This window comes from Hemiscyllium ocellatum, chromosome 3, assembly GCF_020745735.1.
Source record: "Hemiscyllium ocellatum isolate sHemOce1 chromosome 3, sHemOce1.pat.X.cur, whole genome shotgun sequence".
NCBI lineage: Eukaryota > Metazoa > Chordata > Chondrichthyes > Orectolobiformes > Hemiscylliidae > Hemiscyllium > Hemiscyllium ocellatum.
The window spans coordinates 113,224,115-113,248,345 of NC_083403.1; the positions used below are offsets into that span (position 1 = coordinate 113,224,115).

General features: G+C 39.5%; 1 protein-coding gene across 1 annotated transcript in view; it reads right to left on the reverse strand.

Moving 5' to 3' along the window:
• LOC132835936 (CUB and sushi domain-containing protein 1-like) overlaps positions 1-24,231 on the reverse strand; it is a 2,426,762-nt gene that overhangs the window by 22,486 nt on the left and 2,380,045 nt on the right. The window contains exons 62-67 of the mRNA XM_060855058.1: positions 22,063-22,236; positions 21,275-21,348; positions 21,074-21,185; positions 18,238-18,417; positions 5,626-5,691; positions 2,591-2,752 (exon numbers count right to left, since the gene is read on the reverse strand). Of these exons, the coding sequence (XP_060711041.1) occupies positions 2,591-2,752; positions 5,626-5,691; positions 18,238-18,417; positions 21,074-21,185; positions 21,275-21,348; positions 22,063-22,236 (768 nt within the window). The remainder of the gene's footprint in view (positions 1-2,590; positions 2,753-5,625; positions 5,692-18,237; positions 18,418-21,073; positions 21,186-21,274; positions 21,349-22,062; positions 22,237-24,231) is intronic.

Below are 24,231 nucleotides of genomic sequence, written 5' to 3' on the forward strand. Positions count from 1 at the left end.
CAGTGTGGTGAATTATTGAGATGTAAGTCACTGAAGTTGTTTAACCATGCAGCATGGCAGCCATCTAGGATGACAGCATGTTCCTCCCTTTGCATCTTCTCAAAATCCATTTTATCATTATTCATTTCAAATACAAGATGGCATTGGGGACTTCTTGCTTTCTATTCACTCAACTTTCCCTCACATTTACCTTTCTGCATTTATGCTTTCAGATATCTAAGAGCTGTTGTCACCTGGTGAATGGTGAACACGAAAGGAGACATCTGAGAATCACAACCATCAGCTCAGTCATTGGCAATTTAAAGAGAGTGATATCATGGCAGTGTCTGCACATAGAAAATTAATGGGCATGACTGGACTGCAGCAAGCCCAGGGAGAAAGAGTCATGCGAATGTCAGCTCCACCATGGTTGATGTTTTAGTTGAATGCTGCAACAGAGGACAGGAAGAGCACCAGGGAGGCTGATAGGCGTGCAACACAGAAACACTGTGTGCATTGACAAGGCCTGACAGTTATCCATTTGTCACTGTCAACAAGTACAGAGGAATCCAGTTCCAACCTAACAAATGAAGTATCATCCGAAGCCTCTCAACGATCGAGGGCAGGTTTTACGCATGAATGCCTCACATTGTTCTCTACTGACTCAAACAACTTTCAACAGCTCATCTAACAACCATGAAGACAGTATTTCTATTCACTGCACATCAGCAAAAGGAAGTCTTTCCACCTAAAGGTTCCATAGTGATGCCTTTAAATATCGCTGATGGGGACTTCCTCACGCAGTTGAACATATCTTTCAGTTGAGCTGTGTAGGTTTAAGGAAGACCATTAACAGGCGTTACAGGGCTCAAAGTGGCATATTGGGAGTCAAATCTCTGTTAGACAACTATTGAAATTGCCCACATGCATGTGGCGAACACATGGGATGCCCAGATCATTGATATTTTTACACATATCTGTAGCAAGTGAGACTTGAACCAGGACCACGTGGCCCAAAGGTAAACACTAACACTGTGCCATAAGAGATGCCAGGTATCACCAGTGCCAGGTATTTGTTCACCTCAGAGTTCCTGGTTTATCATGAGCAGTGCCACAGATCCAAATTTTGCAGCCCGGGTCCATGAAACTGAATTCCCTCATTTCAATCATACATAAAAGTAATTTTTAATAATTGCTTTCCAAAGGTCAGGTAGTTTTAAATCATAATATACCCCATAATCCCAAATGTCATGAGTATAGTAATTTAAGAGCTCTGACAGAGTCCAAATTGATAATGTTTTTTTCTAAATCTTGAATTTAAATTGAAGTAAATTAACCATTTACTTTTCAACAATAAGCTTCAACTGGAAAATACACTGGATAGCATCAGCATATGAATTATTTGGCATTTGATTATTGTAAATGAGTTTGAAAATCTATTAGACTGATAAATAGTAAAGTTAGCTCTTAATTTCATTGACCTTGCCCTGTCTTCAACTTCTCCAATCTTCATTACAAAAGAAAGTTCCAGAAATAGCAGGACATCGGCTCTTTGAAAGAATCAGATTTCAACCCGGTCAGTTTATATATTTATGTTTGGAGATAGTGAGGACTGCAGATGCTGAAAAGTCAGCATCAATAAAATGTGGAGCTGGAAAAAGCACAGCAATCAAGGAGCATCTGAGGAACAAGAGAGTTGACATTTCCAAAGGGTCCTGCCTGTTGACTCTCCTTCTCTTCTGATGCAGCTTGACCTGCTGTGCTTTTTCCAGCTCCACATCTTATCGACTCTATACATTAATTCTAGCTTGTGACAAAGGGCATTCACTGTCCCTATTGGGATAATCACTGGCTAATCTGCCCAGAAATAAGGCTGCATGAAACTATCATTGCATGTAACTGTGGGGAGATCATGAAGGAATAATATTGCCATGGATTGACAGATCAGCATCAAAATAGATTGGCAGATTTGATCCATTCAGGCCATAGATATTTCCAATCAACTTGCTCAGACACATTATGACACATGAGTTCTGAAGAAGGATCACTGGTCCTGAAAAGCTAATTCTGACTTCTCTCTATAGATGCTGCCAGACGTGCTGAGCTTTTCCAGCAATTTCTGTTTTTATTTATGTATGCTATGACACACCTCTGAAGAAAGTGGGGCTTGAAACCAGGTTTCCTAACCCAGGGACACCATCACTGCGCCATAAGAGCTACTCTGATAAGGTCAGAAACTGGGACTGATTTACTGTGAGGTCAACTTAGATCCTTAATTAACTATACAGATCTTACTCAACAAGTTATTTGCAAATATCCTGTGGTGCTCTACAATAATTGCTCTCGTGGACTGTGACAAAAACTTGACATTGTGTTATGGGTTGCTTTCTTATTTTGTCTCTTCACATCCTGCACCCCTGAATTACATTCAAACATGGATCTTTTGCACTCAGCAAGATCTTAAAACATCTGCTTCACTTTACACTCCACCTTGTACAACTCTTTCATCGGTTTAAAACATGTTTCAAACAATGAAGCAATTTTGTGATTGAGGAAAATAGCAATACAGACCTGATCAATGTTATCTGGACCACAGGAGTTGAAAACCTACCCGACAGCTTTAATGCCATGTTGCTGTGTTCGATGAATGTAACATTTACACGACCATTGGAAATATTAAAATAATCAACAGTTAATGTTGCTGGTTGTTTCTTTCCAAGGTACTCATAGAAGCCCTTCCATATAGAATTTGGAGCAAATACATCTGGAGGAACTAAAGGAATAAATGAAGATTTGGTAATAGGAGCTGCATTTAAATCACATTAGCAAACATACAACAAATTTAAGAAAAATATTTGCCAGAGACAATCTGCAGGGCAATAATGATAAGAGACACTGCTTTCAGAGAGTGCATATGACATCAATCGGTTTGAAAATGATTGCTGTGACACTTGCACTTGATGCTTCCCTCAGAGAAATAGAATCATTCCCAACACTCGCCTGAACTTTTCAAAGGTCAGGGAGGTGTTGTGCAGTGTACAGGGGAGACAGGACCCCGCAGAATCCCTGATGTGCAAACTCAGAAAGAATTTCCCAGGAACTTGAAGTTACTCCTGGGCAATTCCCCTGATCTGGATTGGTCTGAAAGTATCCATTTAAATCAGGGACTCTGGAGGGTTTTGCTGTGGTGAATAATTACTGAGGAATGACTATAAAACTCAAATTTTCTGAACTATTAAACTCTCCACCCACTCCTACAAGTACAACTACCTCAGATCTTTGACATATTCTGAACTTGGTTCAACATCCCCTTCTGTACCCCAGGAACCAATGTCTTCCACTCTTCTCTCTGCAGAGTATAACAACCCGTACCCTTCAGAACCTGATACACCTCTGCCTCCAGATCCAATACTCCCTATCCCAGACCTGACAATTTGCCTCCCTCTTGCCCTGCATGACTTGCATCTTTCCTGCTGAACCTGACACTTCCTGCACATCCCAACCTTCCCGATCATACTCCATCACTTTATCTGGCACTCTAGTCACCAGGCATCTTAGACCCAACACATATTACATACTGACCCTTTCACAGCAGCTGTCAAAGTGGCTGTCTGTGCTGCTGGACATTCGCATCACAGAACATGGTGGCTCAGTAGTTAGCACTGCTGCCTCACAGCACCAGGGACCTGGGTTCGATTCCACCCTCGGGAAATTGCCCTAGTGTTAGGTAAGGGGTATATGTAGGGGTATGGGTGGGTTGCGCTTCGGCGGGTCGGTGTGGACTTGTTGGGCCAAAGGGCCTGTTTCCACACTGTAAGTAATCTAATCTAATCTAATCTAATCTAATCTAAAAACTGTCTGTGGAGTTTGCACATTGTCCCTGTGTCTGCGTGGGTTTCCTCCCACAGTCTTAAGATGTGCATGTTAGGTAGTCTGGCCATGCTAAATGTCAATAGTGTTCAGAGACATCCAGGCTAGGTGGATTGGCCTTGGAAGTTGCAGGGTTACGGGGTAGGGTAGGAGGGATGGATATGGGTGGGATGCACTACGGAGGGTCAGTGTGGACTCGATGGGCCAAATGGCCCACTTCCACATCGTAGGGATACTATGATTCGATAAAAATTACAACTACTGCTGTGAAAATGGCACATGGCTGGACTGCTATCCAACTATCCCGCACAATAAGGGGCACATGTTCGACATAAGGTACACTCATAATTAGAATCCCATGCCAGAGCACTGTGCTAATGGAAGACAAGCAGGAGCAGAGGGTCATCATAGCTGTGATTGTCACTCCTCAGAAAATCCAGCCCACTGTTTACATGAAAGAACAAGAAGGTGTCCAGTTAACACAAACATTTCCACTTGAAACTATCTCGGTTTGTCCATATTGCAAAACCACTGCCAGGTTGAAGTGCAAATATCCTACTGTTCCCACTACTTCCATGTCCTTGTGTTAACAAAACAAGTTAGAGAAAACCTTTTGGTTTGGTAAATGGATACTTTCAGAGTGTTCCAGATCAGGGGAATTGCCCAAGAATAGCTTCAAGTTCCTAGGAAATTCTTTCAAAGTTTGCTCGCTAGTTTAAATGGAAATGTCCATGTATGTGAGGTTATCAGATACAATAACAGTGGATTATTTTTTTATGCTAGCAATATTAACATTTGTAATTTCTTCAGATTCTTGACAGGAGTTAGGAGGTGGGAGTGAAGATTGGAATGGAGTGTGTGTGTGTGTGTGTGTGTGTGTGTGTGTGTGTGTGTGTGTGTGTGTGTGTGTGTGTGTGTGTGTGTATATATATATATATATATATATATATATGGTGGGAGGGGTGGGGGGCAGTGTTTATGACCCCTGATTCTATGTGATCAGTTGTCCTTCAATGATGGTCCATCCCACAGGTGAACATTTAGTTCCTTTGCAACTCGGTTTATAAAGAGGTATTATATTTTTAAGTTTCCATTGGAGAAAAGGAGGAGGAGAGGGGACCTAATTGAGGTATACAAGATAATGAGAGGCATAGATAGAGTCGATAGTCAGAGACTATTTCCCAGGGCAGCAATGGCTAACACGAAGGGTCATAGTTTTAAGCTGGTTGGAGGAAAGTATAGAGGGGATGTCAGAGGCGGGTTCTTTACACAGAGAGTGGTGAGAGCATGGAATGCGTTGCCAGCAGCAGTTGTGGAAGCAAGGTCATTGGCGACATTTAAGAGACTGCTGGACATGCATATGGTCACTGAAATTTGAGGGTACATACATGAGGATCAATGGTTGGCACAACATCATGGGTTGAAGGGCCTGTTCTGTGCTGTACTGTTCTATGTTCTATGTTCTATGATATGGCAAAAGTCACTGTAGCACTTACCTTATGTCTGTAACAGTGCAAACAGGTTTTACATTGCTGTAACCATAGAAAATTAATATAGTGCTCACTTTAACGTGGCAAAAACAATTTAGCAAACTGCCCGATTAAATAAGATCACATGCTAAATAAAAACTCTCATATGCAAATATTAAGGCCCTGAAATTTTAGCATTTTTGAAATACTTCAACTTTTATAATGCACTCTGAGAAAAGACTTTTACACAAAACAAATTACTGAAACGTAGCATATGCTGAGTAATTAATCTGGAATAAATACCAACCTGGAGCTTTAGTTTTATGAGTTCCTGAGTCAGTGCCTTTTGATCTGCCATTTATTTTGGGCCCAGCTGAAAATGACAGAAAGGCCATTAGGTTCTGTCAAATACAAGGATTAATTATCTGCTGTGCGGGACAATTAAATCCTGAAGGCTGATGAAGAGATAAGCATTTTCATCTCACCTGTTAAGTTAAGCAATGCAATTAGAGCAGCCAGCTCTCTATTAATAGACCTGTTGTGAAAGCAAAACATTTGGTAATTTCATGCACTTGTTGTAATTATTTTGGTTCAATTTTCAAACACAACCACAAGCAATAACCATTCCTTAAGGCTCTGCTTTTTAAACATGTCTATTTCCAGACTGTTGTTCTACATTAGTCCTTGGTTCGAGAGACATCAGTCACAGTTTTAACAACTATTCAAAACAAAAGATGCAATGAGTAATCATCATGGCACATCAGCTATTGCTCACCATAGCTTGCTGCCATCATCGTCTTTCAGTGTGGAGATCAACGGGGCTTACTTGGTCAAGTGTGGTGGAGGAAAACTATTTGCTGGTTTTGTGAAAGGAGAATGTTAACTTAAAGACGACGCATTTTATGCACATCGACAACTGTGTACAATATACGTTGACATGTTAGTCTCCGAAACCATGTCTTCGAGGAGGAACGTGACGAGAGGTTTTACTCCTTTGACATTCTAAGTTGATCTTTCGTCAGGTTCATGGGCTTTCTTATGACAGCTATGCCATCATCGTTATAGGTGGGGCTTAAGGCACACTTCAGTATTCACTCTTCCTATAAGACCATGAGACACAGCAGCAAAAATTAGGCCATTCAGCCCATTGAGTCTGCTCTACCATTCAATCACCTGATAAGTTTATCAACCCCATTCTCCTGCTTCCTCCCCATAACCCTTGATCCGCTTGATACTCAAGAACCTGTCTATCTCAGTCTTATATGTCCTCAATGAGCTGGCCTCCACAGCCTTCTGTGGCAATGAATTTCACAGATTCATCAATCTCTAGCTGAAGAAGTTTCTCCTTATCTCTGTTCCAATATCAGGAAACTCAAGGCAGGTCATTAATTATTGATGAAAGAGTAACAATTTAACATTTGGCTCTAACCATTTGCCATAACTGAAAATCAAAAAGAATAAAGATGTTTCTAAGCTGGTGTGAATAAAGGAAAGAAGGGGGAGAAAAGAAAACCATATTTGTGATAAGTCAATATCTTTAATGTAGTGAACTGTTCAAGGCACCTCACGCACACATTATAAAATAGAATGTAACATAGAAGTAGATAAGGAGACATCAGATCAGATTAATAAAAGTTTGGACAGTGAGGTAGATTGCGTGTATGGGATACTTTCTCAGAATGAGGATGTGGAGAGTTCTACAGAAGGTTCACTGGGTTGATGGAGGGACTATCTTATGAGAAGCTGAGTAGATTGAGCCTGCATTTGTTAGAATAGAGAAGAATGAGGGGCAGCTTTACTGAAACATGTAAGAATCTTAGAGGATATGACAAGGTAGATGTAGAAAGTTTGTTTTCACCTTGTTGGAGAATCTAAGACCAGATGGCATAAACACAGAATAAGGGGTCGCACATTACAGATATATTATAGCGATGAGGAAACTTTTCTGCCAGAGGGTAGTGAATCTGTGGAATTCTTTACTGCAGAGGTCTGTCAAGGCTTGGTCATTACTTAAAGCTGAGATTTTTAATCAGTGATGGAATCAAAGGTTTGGGGGGGAAAGGCAGGAAAAAGAAGTTGATCAGATCAGTCATGATCTCACTGAATGGCAGAGCAGACTCAATGGGCTGAACGGCCTAATTCCACTCCTCTGTCTTATGGTCATATATGCTCATGGCAAGAACGTGTGTGTGGAGTCCTGCTGCAGCTATGCATGGTTCTGGCTGACCAGGGAACCCTCCTGCTCTGACTGCCTGTCAAAGGCACATATGAAGGATTTGCAGATTAAAATGATGGACCTGCTTAGTTGTTTTACGACACACCTTGCATGGCCATTTGGAGTTGAACCTGGAGCTTCTGGCCCACAGGAAGGGACACTACCAGCAGGCCACAACACTTTGCAGGAGTGTATTCAAGGGAAAGAAAAAACAAAATACACGTGGAAAGGCAAGAGGTTAGTGGAGAATTCCAGAGCTTTGAGCTTGGCAGGTGAATTCATGGCTGATGGTGGTGCTGTAATTAAAATCAGGCAAGGTCAAGAGGACAGAGTAGTGGACATGATCTATATGGACTTCAGTAAGGCGTTTGTGGGAGACTGGTTAGCAGGGATGGATCTCATGGAATACAGGGAGAAATAGCCATCTGGAAACAGAATTGGCTCGAAGGTAGAAAACAGAGGGTGATGGTGGAGGGTTGCCTTTCAGACTGGAGGTCTGTGACCAGTGGAGTGCCACAAGGGTCGGAGCTGGGTCCACTACATTTTGTCATCTATATAAATGATTTGGATATGAACATAGGAGGTATAATTAGTAAGTTTGCAGATGATACTAAAATTAGAGGTGTAAATGATACTAAAATTAGAGATATACATGTCACCAAACAGTATTACCTCAGAGTACAACAGGATCTTAATCAGATGGGCCAATGGGCTAAGGAGTTGCAGATGGAGTTTAATTTAGATAAATGTGAGGTGCTATGTTTTTGGAAAGCAAATCATTGCAGGACTTATACACTTAATGGTAAGGTCCTAGGGAGTATTGCTAAACAAAGGCACCTTGGAGTACAGGTTCATAGTTTTTTGAAAGTGGAGTTGCAGGTAGGTAGGATAGTGAAGAAGGCATTTGGTATGCTTTCCTTTATTGGTCAGAGTATTGAAATATAGGAGTTAGGAAGTCATATTGTGGCTGTACAGGACATTGGTTCGGCCACTTTCGGAATATTGCGTGCAATTCTGGTCTTCATCCTATCGGAAAGATGTTGTGAAACTTGAAAGGGTTCAGAAAAGATTTACAAGGATGTTACCAGGGTTAGAGAATTTGAGTTATAGGGAGAGGCTGAATAGGCTGGGGCTGTTTTACCTGGAGCATCAGAGGTTGAGGGGTGACCGTACAGAGGTTTATAAAGTCATGAGGGAATGGATAGGATAAATAGACAAAGTCTTTTCCCTGGGGTAGAAAAGTCCAGAATTAGAGGGTATATAGGTTTATGGTGAGAGGGAAAAGATATAAAAGGGACCAAAGGGGCAACCCTTTCACACAGAGAGTGGTACATGTCTGGAATGAGCTGCCAGAGGAAGTGGTGGAAGCTGGTACAATTGCAGCATTTAAAAGGATGGGTATATATATATGAATAGGAAGGGTTTAGAGGGATATGGGCCAAGTGCTGACAAATAGGACTAGATTAGGTTAGGCTATCTGGTTGGCATGGATGAGTTGGACTGAAGGGTCTGTTTCCGTACTGTACATCTCTATGACTCGATATGCTTTAGTACAACAGCTTGGGAAACCATTTAAACTATTCTTGTGAATATAACAAGTGAAGTTAATACATTTGGAGGAAGTAGAAATGTCATTGATATGAAAATATTATAATACACGCGATAATGGTAAAGGGCAAAAACTGTCGGATGTAATTCCCATGGCTGGTTACTTGAACCAACGAACTTACACCCAGATGTGCTCTGTTCATGCATCAGACAGCACATTTAGTAATAACCTAGGCCAATTTATCAGCTTCAGAAGATTATAGAGGAAGGGCAATCGTGTATAGAAACATATAAAACAGGTGCAGGAGTAGGTTGTTTGGTCCATTGAGCTTGCACTATCATTCAATATGATCATGGCTGATTGTGCAATCTCAGTATTTCAACTCCGCTTTCTCTGCATAACCCTTGATCCCTTTAGACATGTCCAGCTCCCTCTTGAAGATATATAATGATATATTTGTAATCAATTCTGATGGCCCTACATACATCTGAGGTGATTTTGCCACAGTCACTTGTTGCTTTCAGGAAGTGTGCTGATAGAACAGAATTGAACTCAAGTCTACTCCATGTAAACGCCAACCAGCTACATCAGTGCTCCTCCAATGTCAGAGGTCATTGCCATACAAAACGCAGTAATCTCTCTGAACATAAAGTGACAGGACTGGATGAACAGCTGAGACTCACTAGGAATACAAGAGGCAAGTTCCACAGTACTGCAAATCAAGTCAAGCATGGAATTGCTTCAAGTACATGTGATTCTGTGATAAGTATAACACAAGCTTTGAAATCACCTGGATCCAATGTAGCAGCAAGATGTTGGTTATTTATCATTTTATTCAAAAAAGTTCCACATTTTCCAAGAAATTGCAATACAATGCAAAAGCCAACAGGAATAATGATGTCTCAAGTCCAGGTTTTTTTTTGCTTTCACTGATCACTATTCGTCTCATTTTTCCCTCAAATGCTTACAGTTAAATGTCTTCCTTGAGTATTTCTCACAACAAAATGACAACCAGTTGAAATTCTCCTCCCAACAGCCTGGTATGTAAATATATGCAATTTAAGAAATCTAATTACTGAGGAGAAAAGCGTTTTTGCTAACCGACAGGGACCTGCAGGCTGTAACAGCATCCTACCTCCCAGCTGCAGTTAGTCCTGTTTCATAGGCATTGTGTTCTACTGTGACGGCAATGACAAGTTCACAGCAGCTGACCCAGAGACAAGGTAGAAAGAGATGGAAAACAGCTGGATGATCTGACTCACACACACACACACACACACACACACACACACACACACAGAGGGAACTATGCATGTCTTTGCTGTGATGTAAATGTTTTCTATGAAGTGTTCAGTGCAGCAAGAGATTGAGGAACTTCCACAACACTGAGGTGATATCTGATGGTTTCTTCATCGACTCCATTCGCAATCAGAATGCAGCAGCTCTACCACCACCACAGAAGGGGCCACTTCAAGTCTTGCTTGGAGGTTAACCCTATCCATATCTGTCTGTGGCAACTGTTAAGCCCAGGACAGGCATGAAGATATTATAAATTCCAAGGAAAAGGTATCCTTTTAAGAACGGATGTACCAGATTTGAAGATGACTGCAACATATCTTATGTTATAGCAACCTTGGCTGAAGACAAGGCCAGAAATTTAAGTCGATACCTCACTAAAATAAAGGTAATCCTAATCATGTGTGAAACTTTCTCAGTTTGTCAGCATGAACTGCAAAGAAGATGAACTACACTGTGATACATTGGCCGAGTTACCTTCCTTCTTCTCTATTGGCAGTGCACACATCTCAATGGTATCAGAATATTATAATATGAAATGAGTTTCCTCAATCCTTGTTGTGTTGTGATGATTCCTCATAATAAAACATAAATGTTCTGGCTCTCTCAACTCTAAACATATGAAAATTTACAACACAGGCTGTATAAGCCAGCCCACTGCCGCTTTGGAAGAACAACTCTGGACTCATAATGGATCAAGACAGCCTTGTTTGTACTTGTTTATAAAGATTAACTGCAGAAGCTCATCAGATCAGAGATACTCCATAAGCAATACCATCTGAAATAACATTGTAAAAAGCCATTGAGTGGGCTGCAAATCACTTAACGTTGCTCTGCTTTTGCATTTTCATTTGGTATCTAGCGTGCAATGGTGTTTGTTAGACATCATGTTACAATCTCAGGGACAAGAGCTTGAGAATAAATCATTTCTAAAGCTTGCTTTTGAAACTGCTTTAATTGGAGTAAATCACCTCTAGAATCATAATGATTTTAGACTCATAATAGATCAAGCTAAACTTGTTTATAAACCTGTTGGACTATAACCTGGTGTTGTTTGATTTTTAACTGTATACACCCCAGTCCAACATCGGCATCTCCAAATCTTGTTTATACCTGATTATAAAGGTTAACTGCAGAAGCTCATCAGGTCAGAGGTATTCCATGAGAAAGACCATCTGAAATAAAAGCCATTGAATGAACTGCAAACCATAAGCAACTCACACAAATGCATTTTGACTATAGGCCATAATAAAACACAAATTCTCATTGTGCCACTGACCCAGAATCAATAGAAGTTACAGTGAGGGATGGATAGGAGAGGGCTTGTCACCTCCTTAATGTGTGTCTTGGAAAAGGCCTGACAGCCTACCTCCTCAGTTAGGACAGGGGAAGAAATTAGAAGTTATGGTGAAAACATGACAGTGTATGGCACCGCCACAGTAATGCATTCCTAATTTGGATCTTGACACTATGGACGCTAGTAATAAAGAAACCATCTGTACATAATTACAAAAATCTGAATAATAACTCAGGCATGAATTAGAGAAAAAGTCTTACATGTGTCCCCTCCGACAACGGTTTATTTCATTCAGTTGATAAACAATGCATTTTTTAAACATGAGATTTCTGGTCATCTGCATGGGAAATGTTAAATAATTTTATATTTTTGGCAACTTCACAGCAAGTCATACCAGCCAATGAACAGCAAAAGTTGTCAAAAAGAAGTTGTATAATAATTGGCAATTTGTCATCATTAAGCATATGCAGTAACACACAATCATTAGTGTGATGTATTGCATTCGGAGAGAGAGAGAGAGAGAGAGAGAGAGACTGTCGGCTTGAGGGATATTATACTCAGAAGGATGAAACATGTAAATAATTCTCTGACTATCAGACTGTCAATTAAGTAGGATTTGTTAGGTTAAAGTGTGCCATTTATGTGTATTGTTTTGAGGGTCATTCTGACAGCAGTTTACAAAAGTCTAGAATGATGAATGACGAAAACTGATCAACACGTGAGACTTAAGACCAGGCATATGCCATTCAGCCCTTCAGGTCTACTCTTCCATTTGACTAAATCATGGTCAATCTGGTTGTGTTCTCAACTTCTCTTTCCAGTCTCTGCTCCATAACCTTTCACTTATCAAAAATCTGTCGAACTCAATCTTGAGTAAATTCAGTAACCCTGTCTTTATACTTTCTGACACTCGGGGAGAAAATAAATCCTCAGCATTTCCATCTTAAAAAGGAGACTTCATATTCTAAAACAGCATCCCATAATCTAGTGTCCCCCATGGCCGCATGGTAATACTTCCAAGATGCTACTTTGAATCCCAAATACAAAGTTAAAATGTAGATCAGCCGACGGGTGCATTACATTGAATTCATGGACATTTACTATCCTTTGCTTTGTGATCATCTGGCACTGAATTCAACCTATTCTTTCAGCAATGGTACTCTCTTGTTTCAATGTTACTAAGTAGTAATGGCACTGTATATCATCATGTTAGTGTCTCATGATCTTCTCCTAGTCATAGATAAATATTGCTAATCTTGATCTCTTATGTAATTTAAGCCTCCTAGATTAAAAAGATTGAAACCACATATTCAGAGATATAAAGTATATATCCTGGGTAATATTGCAGAGAACATCTCATCATGTTACTGTGCCAATTCAAACAAGGAAATATTCATTCGTGACAGTTGCAGTTGTCAGTTAGTGTGTTTAATGGTCCAAGAATTCCTCCAAGAATTTAATAAGTGTCTGAGAAATGCAAGTATAGTTCGCTTTTCATTTTGAACCCAACTTTGACATTCATAGTGGCACATTACCTTCATAGTGGCACATTAGTTTGGTCCTTTCTTTTTCTGTATAAGACATCAATGGACTTCAGTGTATTGGAACATAAGCCATTCTTGGGATTAGTGCAAGACAGGCTGACACTGGCATGGTCACCAAGTAATGTTCTAGTTGAACACTTATTGAAAAGAGCCCAAATGCTCACTAAACAGAAATTTCATTGGAGGGGTAATGATGATTCGCTCTTGTAACTTCTGATTGTAAGCCACGGAGGACAACAGGCAAAAGCAGTTCACCCAACCTCCCCCACCCCTCAATAGTGTTGCAGTTTTAAAAGAGGAAATGTTGTTCAACAATCCAATAGATAATGCACCTTGTGCTGTTCCCTTACTTTGTCCCTGTGCATTTTTCCTTTTCAAATAGATATCTAATTTTCCTTCGAATGCTTTGATTGATTCTTCCTCCACCATAAAGACAGGCAGTGCATTCCAGACCCAAACTACTCCTCATGTCATAACAGCACAGTGACAGGGTTGTTGAATTTACTTAAGACTGAGTTTGATAGATTTTTGTCACAAAACTGACTTAAAGGTTATGCGAGAAAGACAAGAAGGGGTAGTTGTAACCACTACCAGTTTAACCACAATTTTATTGAAGGGTGGAGGAAGTGTGAAGGGTTGAATGGCCTACTTCTGTTCCTAAGTCCTATGTTTCAATCAGCTTCTGTCAATAGTTTCTTCAGATTTTTGTTAACTACCATAAGAGCCCTTCATATTGCCAATTCTTCTGCCAAATACCTTAAATCAGTCTACAATCAACTTTATGCTTTCCACCAGTGTACACTGAATGTAGGTTTGCTCACTGAGCTGGAAGGTTCATTTTCAGACATTTCATCACCATATTAGGAAACATCTTCAGTGAGTTACGCCACCAGTGCTTCATCCAGCGGTTCACTGATAATGTTACCTAGTATGGTGACAAAAAGTCTGAAAACAAACCCTTCAGCTCAGCAATCAAACCTACATCCAGATCCTCAACCTGAGCTACAAATCTTCTCAGAAGTTTGTGTCCTCTCTATTCTGTTCAGAAACCTAATGAGCTTAATCTCTCATGACCGAATGACTTAAATCTCCTCCCCTTCTCTTCTTCAAAGAAAACAGCCCCAACCTCTCCAATCTATTAGTGAAATTGGAATTCCTATTCATTGGAACCACTCTCTTTAATTCCTTCATATCCTTAAAGTGGAACACACAGAACCAGATACAATATTCCAGTTGAGGCTGAAAGAGTGTTTTACCCAAGTTCAAATTAACTTCATTGCTCTTGATTTCCATACCATTAAACAACTAAACCCAGGATGTTAGATACTGTATTAATTGTTCTCTAAAACTGGATTGCTAGCTTAAAAGGCAAGTGCACATTTACATCCAGATCCCTCTGTTCTTGCAACCCCTTTAGAATTGCATCTTTTGCCATACATTGTCTCTCTTGTTTTTTCTACCAAAATGACTCACTTCACACTTCCCTGCATGGAATTTTATCTTCTCCTTGTTTGTTCATTTCACAAAATGCCCTTTCAAAATTCTACATTACCCTTCTCTTATAGATTCGATGATGCTTAAAGTTCACAATGCTTCCTAATTTTGTACAATCAGCAAATTTTGAAATCTAAAGGAACAAATGACAAAAGCTGATTGAAACATTGAACTTAGGAATGGAAGTAGACCATTAGCCCTTCAAATGTTCTCCAGTCTTCAACAAAATTGTGGTTAACCTGGTTGAGGTTACTACTCCTCCTCTTGTCTTCCTAAAATTCATCAAATTGTAGTCCATTAATATAAAGCAGGAAGAGTAAAGTTCTCGACACTGAACCCGAGGGAACTCTTCAACAAAATTCCTTCGGTTTAAAAAAGTGAATCAATCACTACTCTCTGTTTCCTATCACTCAATTCACTTCATATTCCATGACCAATAAATTTGCTCACAAAATTGTTGTGCAACACCATATTGAATACTTGTTTGGAAGCGCATATACACCACATTAGCAGCAAATGTCTCAATTTATTTGTTAAATGGTACTAGCATATGCATTTCAGGGGCTGTTTAAGATTTGAAACTGTGAGGTGCAAAGGAGAATAGATAGTAAGGCCCCAGTCTTGTGTCTTCATTGAGGATTTCCTCATCTGACTTCAAAATGGACAAGCGCTCAGGCTGGCTTTCTAATGGGGAAATGATCACTGATGTCTCAAACACACTGCACGTGAAACGGTCCCACCTTTGTGACTCAAGTCTGCTGGTAGTAAAGCAGAACTCCAGGCCTACAAGGCTGCAAAAACTTCACCCCTCTGTCATAGTTTGTATCCTTTTCCACCACCACATTGTGCTTTTCTCCTGCTGTCTCTATACCACACACTCCTGCGTCCCTGGTCACCACAGAGCCAATGTGTCTGCTGTCTTGGTGTTAATCAGCCAATTGGCCACCTTCCCTATCGAGCAACTCTGAGCAGCAACCATGCCGCAGCTCTTATAACACATTGTTTTTCACAATGGCAATAATAATTTGACAGACTTGCTCTTTTGTCTCACCATGTGATGATTTAACACAATGCTGAAATTTTGGGGGCTAATCAATCATCGTTTGTAGGATGCTCTTTTTCAAGAAGGTGACATCTGTCTCAATTTCTTATCGGGATGATGGAGAAATTTGCCCATTAAGTATGTAGCCATCCAGCTCGATTTGGTAAGGGCGGGATGCTACACACTGCTGTAGATCAGAAAGCACCAATAGTTTGATTCCTTCCTTGTGCTAGTTCATTCAGGCCATGCTGAGATCATGGTAAGGATTACATGCACAAAATGTCTGGCATTTGAGGTTAAATTATTGCTTCTTCCTGGGCCCAAGTGAATTAAAGTTGAATATTTCTAAGCATTTTTCTTTGTGTGAGCTCCACTGCAGCATGGAGTAGGGCTCTCATCACATGGTTCAAAAAGGTGGAGAGTGAACGGCACATGTTCCACCTGTCTGCAGCCAAGATTTTCAGTGAACATTTGACAGGTAAAGAACAATGTTGACATTCATATTTAAACAGACCTTTTACCTATTTCAAGCATATGGGCTGTTTACCTATTTATGGGCCCTATTGAATACAGCATCCAATCAATAATAAGCATCAGTAGGGAGAGGGAGGGGTGGGGCTTAAAAACCCCTCTCCACCTCCTGCCTACTTTTGGCTGGCTACTTCCCAACTGTGAAACTGGTGGTGACATTAGATTGGATTATATGTGATTGGATTATCACCATTGTTAACTTCATGTCTGTCACCCAGCAACAACTACTTACACTAATGTTCAATCTTCAATGTAGTGAAACAGTCCAAGAATAATATAGAAGATAATATGACACCTTTTTACACGATGAGATATTAGATCCGATTTCCAAAAGCTTGAATAAAAAGGTAGCTTTTTAAGACGTATATGCATGGAGGAAAGAGGTAGAGTGGTGTAGGAATGGAATTCCAGAGTTTAGGGCTGAGGCAATTGCAGATACAACTATCAATGGTGGAGTAATTATATTTGGAGATGCTTATGAGACTCGAATTTTCAAATTAAGAAGTTGCTCGACTGGGAGTCAGCAAACAGAAGGGGGATAATATGGATAGAACATTGCAAAGAAAGGACTTTGGACAACTGCGTTTCAGATGATCCCAAAATAATACAGCATAGAAAGTGAAAGGCTAACCAGAAGAGTATTGGAAAAGTTGTGGTTGGCAGTAACAAAGCATGGGTGAGGTTTTCAGCAGCAGGGACAGGTACAAAGTTAGGTATTGTTTATGGTAGTGGAACTCAGCAGTCTTAGTAATGGTGTTATTATGTCATCAGAAGCTCATCAATGTCCAAAGATGTGCAGGCCAGGTGAACTGGTCATGCTAAATTGCCCATAGTATTAGGCGCATTAGTCATGGAGTAAATATAGGGTAGGGGAATGGATGTGGGTGAGTTACACTTCAGAGGGTCGGTGTGGACTTGTTGGGCCGAAGAGCCTGTTTCTATACTGTAGGGAATCCAATCTAATTGAATCTAATCAAAAGTTCAAATATGACACCAAGATTGCAAAAAGTCCAGTTCAGCTTCAGATACTTGTCAGGCGAGGCATGGAATCAGCAGGGAGGGAATGGAGTTTGGAGTGGGGATGTAAAACAATGGTTTCAGTCTTCCCAATATTTAAGTAGTCTAATAATTCCACAAAAGTGCATGAGTTAAGAGAGGTATTGGTTAGCTAGAGCTGGGAGTTGACATAGTACATGTGAAAACTAAATCTAAGTCTTTGAATGGTGTCTCTCAAGGGCACTGTGTTATAAAAAGAAGAGGAAATCTCCAATCTGTTAGGATACCAGAAGTAATGGTGCAAAAGCAGAAAGAAATGTCAGTGTAAATAATGCTCTTGCCCTCATTTTATTCAAATAAATGCCTCATTTGAGCAAAATGTTAAATGCAGGATATTCAAACCATAAGGCATATAGAGATTAGAGTTACAAATAAAACCCTCATCTTTATCTCAAACACTGCATTTAGCATTTCAAAGACAGATATAGATTGGCCACAAGAGAATAAGATTTCCTCAGCTCACCTCAACAAGGTGCCACAGATATCAAGGTTACATTTCATTAACGTGCCAAGCATTCTTCCATTAAATTAATGCCAATTTGTAACACATGAGACAGGTTATTTCTTTAGTTACGGTTAACAGACACAAAGAGAAACTGCTTGTGATAACAGCATAAAGTTGCTCCACAATTCCCTCATGTTACTCTCCTGCAGGGGCTGTGGAATGGTGATCCTAGTTGATTTCTCTTTTGTCTGACATGAGCGAGAGTGGGCCAATTGCAGTTGCAGTCTCCTAGGACCTGTCTGTCAAAAATTGAACTTACTCAGCATGGACAGCGTGACAAACCTGAGAACTTCCAATTTCAATGGCACACTTCCTCAGATGCTTGCCAATAAAGTGTCCATAGTAGAGTTTTATTTGATTATTAGCTTTTACCATTCATACTTCAATTACCTCGGCAGACTGGTGGCTTTCCTGACCATTTCCCATCACCCTTGCATGCCCGGTGTTCCGATCCTCCTGCGAGGTAGAATCCTGGCTGGCAGGTGTAAATTAAGGTATAACCCATGATCGGCAATTCAATGGCTCTCACGTCCACATAGGCGGGTGTTTCTGGCTGTCGGCAGCTGTGAGCTTGAAGGAAAATAAAAAACGAGAAATTAGCCAATGAAGCAGTAATAACCACAGTACAGTAAATAATTAAAGGTATCAGATCAAAAATTTAAAAAAATGTTGTTTCTCTGGAACAAATCATATGGTTAAAACTCAGCAAACAGTAGGAACATTTTAACAATAAGATGCACAGAACTGAGGGAGAGAACTTCTGGGGTTTTCCTGCTGGCCTGTTTAACTTTGGCAGAATAGCTGTGGAGACCTTGTAAAAATCAATGTAAATCACTTGCATATTTTCTCTGGGATTTCTGCTGGAGTTATGGCTGGCAAGTATGATTAATACACACAGACATTCATTCAGCTCTGAGAGACAGTTGCCACAACTGGTCATGCAATTTGAACCTTGCTATGCAAAGTGCCTTTAACATTGTAATAAATCTCACTGACATTACTAAAGCAAAAATTCATCAAATAAATCCACTCGAACAGAACCATTGGCCAAAAACTGCAGTGACTATATTATTCACGCCGATGGTTTATAATTATTATTTTTGGAATAAGCTGCTTGTGACTTGTACATCTGAGTGACCACTTCTGAGCAATAAAACCAATACAGAGAAAGATTTGTTTGCTCATTATCTGACGTCTATTCTCACCATCCAATTAAATTACAGACCATTACAGTTAGGGGTCATGTATCACTAAATAGCGCCAGGAAGATGTTCCTGGCACTATCTGATACCTTCTTTTGATACTGAGGTCTTTCCATAATGGAGACAATATATTGAATGCAGTCAATGTTTTCACAAGGGAGTACTGGTAATCAGAGTTTATATCCTCGGCCAGTAATGCACAAGTGACTGACGATACCACTTGTGAATTAGGCATTGTATATAACAGTTCTACAGTGCTTTCCCTACCAAAGACAGACACAAACTCAGACACTTCATATGCAAGGAGCTGTTTACTTTGATCTTAAATGTGCTGTTTGGGAGGTTGTTGCAAAAAAAGTATGATTTCACCTTCTTATCGCACATTGACTGTGTCCAAGGCATATTACAGAATACACAGGATCTCTTGTGCTTCCTTCATTTTGACTAACAACAGCTCTTTGACTGAGTGACTAAAAGCTAAGCAAACAGATACATGGTTGGAATCAAATACAATTTCTTGACTTGGCTGAATTCCAAAATCAGGACATCTGTGAGGGAGAACTTTGAAGAGGGTTGTTAAATACATATTTCTTTATAAGGACGCACTACCTTTGCACCATGTAATTTCACCATTGCTATCCTCCACACCGTGACAGACCTTCGCTTTCTTTCCCTGTTCTTGCAAAAGTTGTTTACCTCTAACATCTCTATCTTCTGATGAAAGTCAACAACTTGCAGTGCTAATCCAGTTTCTCACTCCACAGATGCTATAAGACGTACTGAGTGCTCCCAAAAGTTTGGCTTTTTTTGTGAAAATCTTAATGTTGTGAGAATCTTGGTGTGGAACAGTTCCATAATAACAACTGCTGGACTTGGGTTGAAGTCTACTTGCGCAACAATTGGCCTTAGATATGTAGGAATGTTCTTTCTACCATTCCTAATAGGTGCAAAGATTACTTTTGGAAAATATGATTCAATTATGTGTTATATTGTCCATCAAGAACAACACCATACTATGCAACCATTTTCAACTTTGTGCTCTGAACTGGGGACTTTGTTCACCTGCAGATCATAAACCTTTTGTGGTTGGCCTGAATTTCTATTATTTGCTCCTAGTTGTTGTACAAGGCAATAGTTCTGAAAGGGTTACTATTGGAGACGGTATCAGGTTCCACTAAATCTGATAATGTCTCACAGCACTGAGTGAAGAACCAGCAAATCCTGCTCGAAATCCCTGGTGGGGCCAGATATGTTATGTAAGATTGGTGATAGTCTTTGTCATTACACGTAACTGGTCAATGTAACTTGCACCTATTGCTTTCATGAAATAAGCAACACCTCCTCATTAAGACTTTCGAGTGGTTTATCCTTGACCACTGTTAACTAAGTAAGCATTGTACTTAGTCCAGGAAGAGGATTGGTGGCAGCATTCTACCTCGATTATAAATCACTAATGGTTCATTCCACAAACATATGACACTGATATGTGTTAAGCTCTGCACCAAATCACCAGTTGGCAAATTACTCTCAATTAATCTACTGCTGCTTCCTATACGTGTTTTTTTTTAAATACTCAGGCATGTTGGTATTAAAGAACACATAATTTGTATGCTTACAATTTCAATTCACTTACATGTTAACATTTCAATGCTGAACCAGCTGCTAAAACTATCCTCTAATCATTGGTTATGTTTCCAATGATAAGGACTGATTACAACAGATATCAAGTTGAAAATGAATGAAAAATCTTCTTAGCAGCTGGAAAGAATAGGTACAGCTGCATCCTTAGCTATCACCTGCTGACAGTCTAACTACTTGCTTGGTAGAAAGCAACATCTCATATGGTGAAGACAGTTTATCACACCTCACTGGCATTTGCGACAAATATATGTAATTAACTGAAATATAACTTTCTAAATATGGACAAGGACAGAAGGTAAACAAGAATTAGATGGAGCAACACTACAAAGGTATAGAAAAATAAATTGCTTGTAGACATTGTTTTTTGAACCTAGAAAACTTACGAACGCATTCAGGATGCACACCACTCCAAGTCAAATTAGCAAGACAGGAGCGTGTTGTGGAGCCTTGAATATGGTAGCCCTTTCGACACTTGAAAAATACAGTGCTCCCAACCTGTAAAAAACATAAATGTTCTCAATATAGAAAGGGAACAATTGGAAGGGGTGACTGACAGAATATCTGATTCAGTAGATTTTTTTTACCTCATAACCTTGGGAACTGTTCTGTATTCCAAAATGAGGGGTGCCTGGGTCCGGACATATAGTGTGTGTTGGATCTTTTGAAGGGAACGGAAACATTGAAACAGAGAAAAAAACAAAAGTACATTCATAATTCTGGCTATGCTACAAAGAGTTTTGTTTTAGACAGGTTACAAATTAGCAGTTTTAAATATTTATGTTCACTTCAGTTTTCCAATGCTGAATACTTTAAAGTCTCAAAATTACATCAAAGTAATATTAGCATATACGCAAAACACACTGGTAATCAATTCCTTTGTGGATTATTTATTTTAAAATATTAAAACAGCTATTAATCAGCAGACAATGAAATTGGATATTAACATTTTCATATTCACATAACATAATTTCAAGGCTCAATCTCTTAAAAGGTTTGATCACTGGACTGTGACATTCCCATTTTATTGATGAGATATTTTCACTACTTTCTTGTTAATATTAACAATAAGTATTTGCTGTCAAAATGAAATCTCTGCGTCAGTGAAATGATTTTCCCAGCTCTAAAGTTTCCACTTTTGAAACTGATTGGAGGTACAGCCATAAAAATTAAGAAGTAAATGTGAAAAAGAAAATGACTGCAGAAAAGTGAGAAGATATAAACTAAATATCATGGTCCTTTAACTCTCCCTGTAAGCCGATCTCAATTGACAACTCAGAAAAACATGACCTCTCTACTATGATTGCATTTCTATTTCTATAACTCACAGCAAACTGAGGAACATTAACCAGAATAATGGATGGGGTGACCATACCAATGCAAGATGGCTGAATGCCACTCCAGAATCCATTCGCTTGGCAAAGTCTTCTTGATGATCCAACTAATAGAAATGGAGGTCGGCAACGGAAGTACACTTCAGATTTGAACGTGAAACTTCTTCCTTCAATTCGCCCCTCCACTGGAGTCCCTGGGTCTCCACAGAAAACGGCTACAGGCAAAGAAAATTTAATGTACACATTGTGGAAAGCTTGTATTTAGAACGCTGTATTCATAAACCTTTGCAGCTTTCAAAAGTTATCACATGACCTTATGGGAAAGATTCCTTCCCCCAACATTTAGTTTCGCTCTTCTTTTCTCGGCTGAAGCCTTGATCTTTGCTGGGATACAGTTGGAATACAGCCATTCACTTATCATTGCTAAATCTAATCTTGCATGTTCTCTACAAATGTATACTTTCACAACATACATTCTTGGATAGCATTCAGGAAGGGACAATGACTGATTTGATGATATCTGAATGAGCAAAATTGTTTCCAATTGTTGGATTCTTAACATTATCCAAGGTTGAGATCAAAACAGTAGTGGGAGTGAACAAGAGTTCTCGCTGTCTGAAGATATCAATTAAGCCATTGGAAAGTTGTAAAATGGCCTTTTGCTTTAAGGCTAGATTGTTTTAAGCAAGCCCAGCTGCATAGAATCATTGTTCTCAGATGAAACAACAGATGACCATGTCTGGATGCACAGCTATAAAGTCGATGGAGTGCTAGAAGATAGGATTGTAGTAAGGATTTGACAGCACGGTCCCATCTTGCCTATGGCAAAAGTAAAAGACACAAAGAGTTGGATCGCAGCTTTAATTTCAGGTGGATGAGAAAAGCTGTGCTTGAACTACCCTTACCTATTGACTGGTGAGATCTTGATATTGGCATGAATTTGGCAGAAGGCTCCTTAACTGTCAGCTGAGGTGCAGTACCTCCGACATTGGAGTTCCAAAGAAGGTGAGTACATTGTGGAAAACTTTGCTATTGAGGTGAATATGTGACCGAAATTGGTGGTCGTTGCATTGATTGCTTTACCAACTACTCAGTTCTCTGTATGTATGGCTACGTTGTTAAAATGAAGCAGCAAGTACATTATTAATTTTGTTTTTCACAAGCAGTAAATGTCAAAAAAAAGTAAGGTACCACAGGATGGTGATGTTATTCAAGACGTTATTGCTGGATAATAAAAATTGATGCCATTGCACTCTTTGTTAGAGACACTGCAATTAATTCATGATAGCGTGCTAGATAAATACAAACGTTCTTGATCTTATTCATCGGGAAACAGGTACTGATAGAGGAGAGTCACTTTTAGCTGCTGTGATACATCTCAGAACAGCATTAATAAGAAACTTGGTAATTTTTGGCCTTTACCCTTAAAGTTGTCAGTGTTGGCAAAATATTTAAAATCCCACTTTGGAAGCACAAACTTCCTAACACAAATTCTAAGAATTGTATCTAATTATTTTATAGCACAGCTTCATGCTGTATAACCAGTAGTTCATTAAGTGAAAATTATACACTAAGCATGACGTACATGTCAGATTGTGAAGATGAAGTGTCATTTCACATTTCTTTTACCATAAAAGTATTCATATTGATCCAAAATCTAGAACATGAATTTCCTTCAGGGACAATATATGCTGTCACATAGGGTAAGAATTCAGAGATCCTGTCAGTCTTAGTCTGGCAAAATACAAGTCAAAACCACCAAAAGAACATATAGCAAAACCAGGTGATATTTTCAGTTCATTATTTAGGCTTTGGTTTGTCCACAAGGCCAACACAGAGTGGCAGGATCGATTTCATGTTTGACACTGCTTCAATGTCCCTCACAATTATATCTGTCGATTTGATAAGTGTTGATTCAGTCCTTCAGCTGAACTTGAAATGGCAATAACAGTTCAGTATTTTGTGTATTAAAAAAAAGAAAAGTTTGCAATTTGTGCAAAGACATTACATAGTCTTCTTTGTTCTTCAAAAGGACAAACTCAATCAATAACTTGGAAGATCATCTTAGGATCAAGCAAAAAAATTGAGCTAGATGATGTTACCAGGTTAGTCCCAAGTTGATTGTGCACAAAGGTGTACCATTCTCATTGAACACATCCATGCAGTAAAGGATAAAGGTTACTAACAATAACTTGCTGAAGTAGAACCAA